This window comes from Pinus tabuliformis, chromosome Q (assembly GCF_031772625.1).
Source record: "Pinus tabuliformis cultivar Carrire ecotype Pingquan chromosome Q, CPIR1, whole genome shotgun sequence".
In the NCBI taxonomy this organism is placed as follows: domain Eukaryota; kingdom Viridiplantae; phylum Streptophyta; class Pinopsida; order Pinales; family Pinaceae; genus Pinus; species Pinus tabuliformis.
The window spans coordinates 149,068,266-149,076,001 of record NC_142296.1 but is presented as its reverse complement, the minus strand read 5'-3'; the positions used below and the strand labels follow the sequence as shown (position 1 = coordinate 149,076,001).

General features: G+C 38.4%; 1 protein-coding gene across 2 annotated transcripts; it reads right to left on the bottom strand.

Annotated features, from left to right (window-relative positions):
* Positions 1-2,108: 2,108 nt before the first annotated feature.
* LOC149218693 (caffeic acid 3-O-methyltransferase 1-like) lies at positions 2,109-4,354 on the bottom strand. 2 transcript variants are annotated; one of them, XM_089384120.1, is made up of 3 exons: positions 3,332-4,354; positions 3,185-3,249; positions 2,109-3,035 (listed from the first exon to the last, which is right to left on the bottom strand). In XM_089384120.1, the coding sequence occupies exons 1-3, from the start codon at positions 4,059-4,061 to the stop codon at positions 2,847-2,849; spliced, it is 984 nt and encodes a 327-aa protein (XP_089240246.1). In that variant the 5' UTR covers positions 4,062-4,354; the 3' UTR covers positions 2,109-2,846. The 2 variants fall into 2 exon arrangements, with proteins under 2 accessions (XP_089240246.1, XP_089240245.1); XM_089384119.1 differs by having other exon boundaries at positions 2,109-3,070; positions 3,332-4,351.
* Positions 4,355-7,736: the final 3,382 nt, after the last annotated feature.

Below are 7,736 nucleotides of genomic sequence, written 5' to 3'. Positions count from 1 at the left end.
ATTACTGCAAACCTTGATCAACCATATGTCAAAATATGTATGCTACTTTACAATAGAAAACCCTCGTGTGTATGCATTTTTCATGAAGCACACCCACATATAGACCTCAAATCATTGAATCCTGAAAGTGAACCACTGTCATCCTGAACTAAACACTGTGTCATACATAGAACCACTGCATCATTTTGAAAAAATCACAGAACCTTCATTGAACTTCACTCACAAATAGTAACTATCATCGTCATTCTTGAATCAACCAATCCTTAATCAAAACATCATTATTTAAGCTCAGATCATCAAGAAGATTTCATTGACAAACAATAGAAAGACAACAAGACTAATTAAACTGATCGGACATTCTTTTCATCAAAACCCTACTTTTTGTATGTGCTTTCCTCAAATCATATCCGCGTGTATATGCGCTTTTCAGGAGACAACCCCGCATGTACACTACTTACTAGTGTCACACTCGCGTGTGTACGTGCCTTACAGGTTATAAAACTTGCATACATATCTACAATTTCTGATTTAGACATTTGCTGCAACACAAAACTTCAGACATACCTAGATCTCCGCATACACATAAAAATCATGCATCAAGACACTATCAACATTGATAAAATCAAATCATAAACAAGATTGTCATCTCAGATCTATTAGATCTGATCCATCATCAAATCCCTGGGTGCCTACTTAGTCTTAGATCAAACAAAATATCAATAGCTCATTACATGCATATTTGCTTCAGATCTAACTATTCATAAGATATTTATTACTTGCACACTTACTACTACTTTGATCTTCATTCCCTTATACAACTTAACCCTTATCCAATACCATAGGTCAAAACCATACTGCAACTGATGGTTTTCTTAGATGAGATCAAAACATCTGGTATTAGGCTCAATACCGCAAGGCAGTACCATAGTAAGTACCATTGGTATTTAGAATACCATGGTGCGGAAACTGTACGCACCTTTGCTTCTTCATACTTGCGTATGTAAATAACTTTGCTTAATAAAACCCACGTATACTTTTTGGAATTTCAACCGTTATTCCTCTGCCTCTAAACTGGTATGTCTTTTTCAAAACTCTCGATGACATATGTAGACACATCCTGTGGACATTTGTATCAAGTAGGTTCTATCAAAGGACAATTCATCAAGTAGGTTTCCATCAAGAACAACACATAATTCATAATGCCAACAGAGACAAAATTGCTATTTATAACTCCAACTTTCCTTTCACAACTCAACTTTAAACTATGATAAATATATACTAAAAACTCTCCCTTTCATTCTCGATAGAAGAGTTTCTATGCCTTCAATCATTTATATTTTTCTTAATAGAAGTCAATTTTTAAATACAAGTTGAATTGTTGATTCAATGCATGAATAATGATTATCTAAAAACATTAAATTTAAATGTATCATATACATTAACAGTTTCTTTCTTTATATAAAGCAAATGATTGACATTATTTTGTACTAAATTTTTCGTACTTCATTCATTCACTATGTCTATTTACTAGAGAAAAGGGCAATGTTCGCACCATGCAGTATGTCAATGAATGTCTCACTACATTTCCATCTTATTTATTGAATATCACATTATTCTCTTTTAATGAATAAAGAACAAAAAAGAAAGGTAATGGACCAATCATTGACTTACTACATGGTGCTTAATATTTGCTTGTTGGAATCACGATTGTCGTTAGACCAAAACCTATAGGCGTTGGTCTGCACTACAATTGCCAGAGTTAAGATCCATGAGAGGTGGTTAGTCCATGTTACAAAACAGATTAGTAGCGTTGAATCCAATGTCCAACAATCTCCCTACAATACAAGCTAGGTAAATTTTGAACTCAAAACTTGTGGCTTTGATACCACTTGTTGGAATCACAATTATTATTAAACCAAAATTCACAAGTATGACTTTGATGCCACTTATTAAAATCACAATTGTTATTAAACCAAAATTCACACGTATTAGTCTCTACTATCATTACCAAAATTAAAATCTATAAAAAAGATGATAAAAAATGATAAAGGCATATCACAAAACATGAGAAAAAATCAAAAAAACATAATTGAACCAAGGTCCAACAATACCATATAACTTTGTGAAATATATATATTAAATTATGTCATAATTCTCTTACCTAAAACTTTGACTAAACATAACCATACTTTTGTAGAGTTGAGGCTTTTGTGATCCATAAGAAGTTTATGATAGATTTTTCGGCGAAAATCACATGAGAAACCATTTGTCGACGTGTTTCGAACCAACCAGTGTGGTTCATCGTCAGGACAAGTTGAAGAACAGATCCAGCTTAGCCTGTTTAAATAGCTAAAGCAGAGACACCAACGGTTACCTGGGCAAAAGATTGACTAAGGTAATATTCGAGTGATATTTGAGAGTGTAATAATTTTCCAAAAAGCGCGTACTAGCAAGGGTTCCACGATAGCCAAACAAACATTGACTTACTCCATCTTTGATATTAATGTCAATAATTCAAAGGATAACCAACCATCTCTGAAGTTGTTCAAATTTTGGTACCTATACTAATAATTCACGTGTGCCCATGTCCCCACCAATTATATGTACATGCCTTAAACTATTCTGCGTTTAGAAAACCAAACAACAATCCCGATCAGCCGGCCCCACTTTACTCAACCTGGTAAACCATAATCGATGGTTGATATGGCATCTTATCGAAATCATCGCTTTACCAGACACTGAAGATAATCCAGCTGACATCCACTCAGAGTTACTTGTGGAATTCCATTACCCACATTCCATTTACACAACATACAGGTTCAACACCACCTGCAAATCCCGTCTCCTTAGCTAAATCTTGAAATTCTTGCTCTGTGCGTTCCTTGCCCCCTGGATTGTATGCCAACATCAATAAATCTGTATGAAATCCCTGACGAGCATAAGGAGATGTCTCTGCAGCCACTGGGAGAATGGTGTCCACCGCAATCACCTTCCCCTTCTCTGGCAACGCCTTGTGACAATTCTTCAAAAGCTTCCTGGAATGATCATCGCTCCAATCATGCAAAATCCACTGCAATCAAACAACATTGAGAGATATAGTGATGTTCTGCAACCAAGCCCAAGTCAAAGTTCAATTTCCATATGAAACTACGTGGTACTCAAGGGCAGAAAGCCATTGCCATACCTTCATAAAAATTGCTTGGCCACTTGGTACACTATCAAACATGTCTCCACCCACATGTTTCACAGCTGAACAAACACACATTTGGTGATCACCTACACAGAGATAACATTTTCATTTCAATGGTTGAATTTGGGGAATTGGACTTACCTGGGTAGTGAGGAGCATCGGCCAGCACATGGGGCATGTCGAAGTTGATTCCTGAAATGTGGGGATACCTAGAGACTATGAGATTGAGAGTCGACCCAATTCCTCCTCCCACATCCACCAACTCCTGAACCTCCTTAAAACCCTCGTAAGTATCCAAAATCTTGTTCATCAACATGGTAGAATTCTCAGACATAGCCCTGTTGAAAACCCTGTTGAATCTCTGATCGATGGCCGGGTACTCGAACGCATTCATTCCATGGGCTTTGGTGAATGGCTGGGAGCCTTCAAGCACAGCGTCCTTCAGATAAAACCAGGACGCCATGAACACCTTATCTTGATTCATCAACACCAGTGGAGCCAGAGAGACTCCATCCTGGTTATTGACAAGATATTTACACAGAGAAGTGAGACCATAGAACCTCTCGGCCTTCCCGTTCTCGTTCGTGGTCACAGAGCAGCTCAGAACCGAATGGCTGGCCAGCACTCTGAGGATCCGATCAAGAGTAATGGCGGCGTCGCGGTTCGTGGTCGGAATATGGCCAACGATTTGTGTGGGCGAGAGCTGGACGCCATTGCCGGCATTTGCTATGATTTGGAGGACATCGAGTTCGACGGCTGCCTTCATCGCCATGGGAAGGCATGAGAAATCTGCGAGCTCCATGCCCAGAAGCCATTCATCTTCATTTACTATCTTCGAATTCATCTCTGATTTTTCAAAACCCGATCCCATTTCGAATCTCTGAGTTTACGGCTAAAATTCTTAAAGGAGAAGCAGAAAATTGCAAGAATGAAAAGATTTGGGGGAATGGGGTTTTTATCACCTCAGTCAACAAATTTTCCTTCTTACCACGGATGGATATTTCTGGGAAGGAAAGGGGGTGGAGATCGGAAAACTCCTTCCAAGTTCCCACCCACTCCTGAAAAGCCACACTCGGAATCTACAGTAATCGTGGAAAAGTACAGAGTGTCGTGTTGTTGAAACAGACGGACTGCGCGCCAACAATATATTTTCCATCTGACAGGCCATATTTATATTTTCCATCTGACAGGCCATATTTCTCGGTTTGGTCTTGCCTTTTATGGTCCTCTGGGTGCTGCTGGGTTCTCCATGTGTATGTGTTCTTCTAACAGTGAATTGATGGTGATTTCCTCATCATTTGAGAGGATGGTGGTTTACTTTTTCTGGTCTTTTCCCCTCAAAGTGGACATGTCGAGTCATAGGTTGGTCATATCATCCCTCCGCGGGACCAATCACCAATTTCTGTCATTTTCATGAATGAAGGGCGGGCATGAAAAGGGAGATTAGCAAATGGCGAAAAGCCAACCAACATCTCCTCGGCATTACGGGCCTGAAAAGGGTGAAAGGCAGGCAGGGCCTGGAAATTGATTTCTCAATTAAAAGAGGAGCACGATTGAGAAAGTTACTATTCATTCCCAGGGCTTGGTGGGTTTGCGGCAGATCGTCTGACATTTCTTCCCATCACTCTAGACTGTGATCCGACCGTGCAAGTGACCAGGTAGAGCTGTGTAACTAGATTAGAAGCTATATTGGTGGGAGTCTTTTATATGGAAGAATTGATTGTGGTTGAAATTCGGGTAAAAAATTTAAAAAAAAATTGTACATATAGTGTTTAAATCGTTTTCGATGGTGGAAATAGATTCAGCACCATCAAAAACTTTTATAACACCTAAAATTATGAAATTTAACAGTTTCTACTTAGATTTTTTTCAAAATATAACCAAAATTTCCATAACTTTTAGAACAAAAAACATAATTGTTAAACTATGGCATATTAAGACATATTCATATTGGTATTGTAAAGGATGGTGAAAGTGATTAAAATGATTCTGGCCATTGGATTTTTACTTAGATAGCTCTATTCGTGGTGTGAGGTTAGTGAAAGGATTCTATTGGTGTTGTGAGGGTAATGAAGGGATTAAAATGGTTGTGTAATAGGATTTTTGTTTCCAAAGTTTTATTGTGACCATGTTCGCCTTATAATCTATGTTGGGATGGCAATATGGATGATTGTCAATTGCATGAATGAATAATTACTCACTAACTAGAACCTTTTTTGGAGTAACTTATTTATAAGATAAATGTACCATTTTCATATAGAATTCATGTTTATAATTTCGTTTCTAAGCAATGGTATAATGGAAAATTAAATTTATAAAATTAATTATTTATTTGATAAATTCAAAAATATCTTAAAATTTATTGGGTTAAAATTATCTTTTTTCTCGCAGTGATATGTATGGATGATGGTAGTATTGATAGGTCACATGCTTTACTTTTATATATTTTAGAGTTTAGTTGGATAGAATTTACATTAGGTATTCAAATTTATACGATGCATCATCATATAATATGTTGCATTTAACATAGATGGTGTGGGTTAGATCCACTTGGAATTGTTTGTCCATATATTGCTAATATAGAATATAAATATTCAAATAAATTTTTTAATTTTTTAAATGAATGTTATTTGAAATTTTGTTCATATAATATTAATAGAAAATAAAATTATTTAAAAAAACTTTTAAACAATTTAAATTCGAATATTATTCTAAACATATCACACAAATGTAGAGTCCACATCCTTATGCCAACCCATACCATATGTATTTGAGTCAATAATTTTGACTTTCAAATTTTATTGAGTATATGCCCTGTTGTGTCTTGGCTAGAAGAGTAGGCGACCCTGAGCGGATGTCTCGGCTCTTGTTTTTTTTTTTTTTTCTGAATCAGACTAATCTGTTATATTACAAAAAGTCAAAAATTACAGCATCAGTGTTACAACAGGGCCGTAGCCCTGTGATTCCTGTCGGGAGATTGACAGATTGCCCAGGATTAAACATGTCCAAAATTACACGGGTACAAAAATTGGAAGCGATGACAAACTAGCATAACGACACAGGACAGTGCATAAGACCGACACTTAAAACATATGGATAGCCGACACTTAGACACATAAGGACTGAGTCCGAACACATACAAGATGACAGTGAGTGCAAACAGAGAAAACTTTCCCTTCCCAGCGACTAAGAGCGAACAGCAGGTTGAGTTATTTATCATCGGTGGTGTGTGGTTCGTCCTCCTCTTTGCCCCTGAAGTGCTTGGGGATGTCCGGGTTGCGGAGATGGATCCTCTGCGCTGGTTCGCTGGGGCCTGCCTGAGAGTCTGGGGAAGAGCTATCCTTGATGGGGCGTAACAGATCAATATTAGGCACTTGCATATCGATTGTGGGAACATTCCCTGGAACCCGAGGAGGGTTTGCCTGCGGAGCTTCCTCTTGACCTCTTGGATTGCCACAGTGCTCCACAGAAACCGAAACGATGAATGTTGAATTTGCCAGAGAGCAGGGAATTCGATACCTGACAATGGATGCGCAGAGTGGCCATAATCCATGATTTCTCCATGCTCCGTTGCCCTCCTGCGGCCAGCTGCTCGTCCCCGGGAGCGACGGTGGTCTGAAGTAACTTCAACTGAGGCAGAGGGAGAAATAGCATGCCGCTGAGACGAAGCACGACCCCTGGAGCTTCCGCGCCTGCTAATCATTCTCAGGCGCTCACGCTGCATCCCCAAGTTGGCCAGAGAGCAGGAGTATCCCTGCGCAATCTTCCTCAGAACCAGAGAATAATCCGACGCTACCGCCGAATGCCCAGACCTTATGCAACACTGCTGGAGAATGACAGAGGTGCCAGGCCTTTGTAGCGCCATTTTTCCACTTCCCAGGAGAGCAGTTAAGACAGAAATGACTTGAATTAATTCCCGCAGAGGGACTACCGCCGCCAGTCTTAAATAACCACCGGCCCTGTATTGCGTGGCTCGTCGGGCTGACACATGCCCATGTGACGAGCCATTGGCTTGCTACGCGTTGGAGCCACCCGCATCCGGGATGTCTCGGCTCTTGTTGAAGCATAAGTTAATTGCTATTGTGTGCGGCTTGCAGGCTGGTGCACATAGGCTAGGTTTATAGTGGCATCCAGTTGCATTTGATACTGGGGATAACTCTCACCAGTTACCGATTATCCTTAAAAAAAAAAAAAAAAAAAAAACTTTGACATGGCCACTTGACCTCTATTTACTTCAAAGTGTTCTTCAAAAGTGTTGAATGTCCCTTTATATTAACACTCAAAGAAAATCTATAATTTATAATTAAAATTAAAAGTATGATATAACATATTGATGGAATATTTAGGAATTATGAAAAGTATTATACAAAATATTGGTTATGCACCAAAAAAAACATATTTCAATCATGAATAACTTTATAAGTGCTTCAAGAAAGTGGAGAACCTTTATTATTTTTAATATAAGTAAATGTCTGAGAAAAAAGAAAACTTTTATTATTTTTAAATATAAGTAAATATCTCAAAAGAAGGAAAACTTTTACTATTT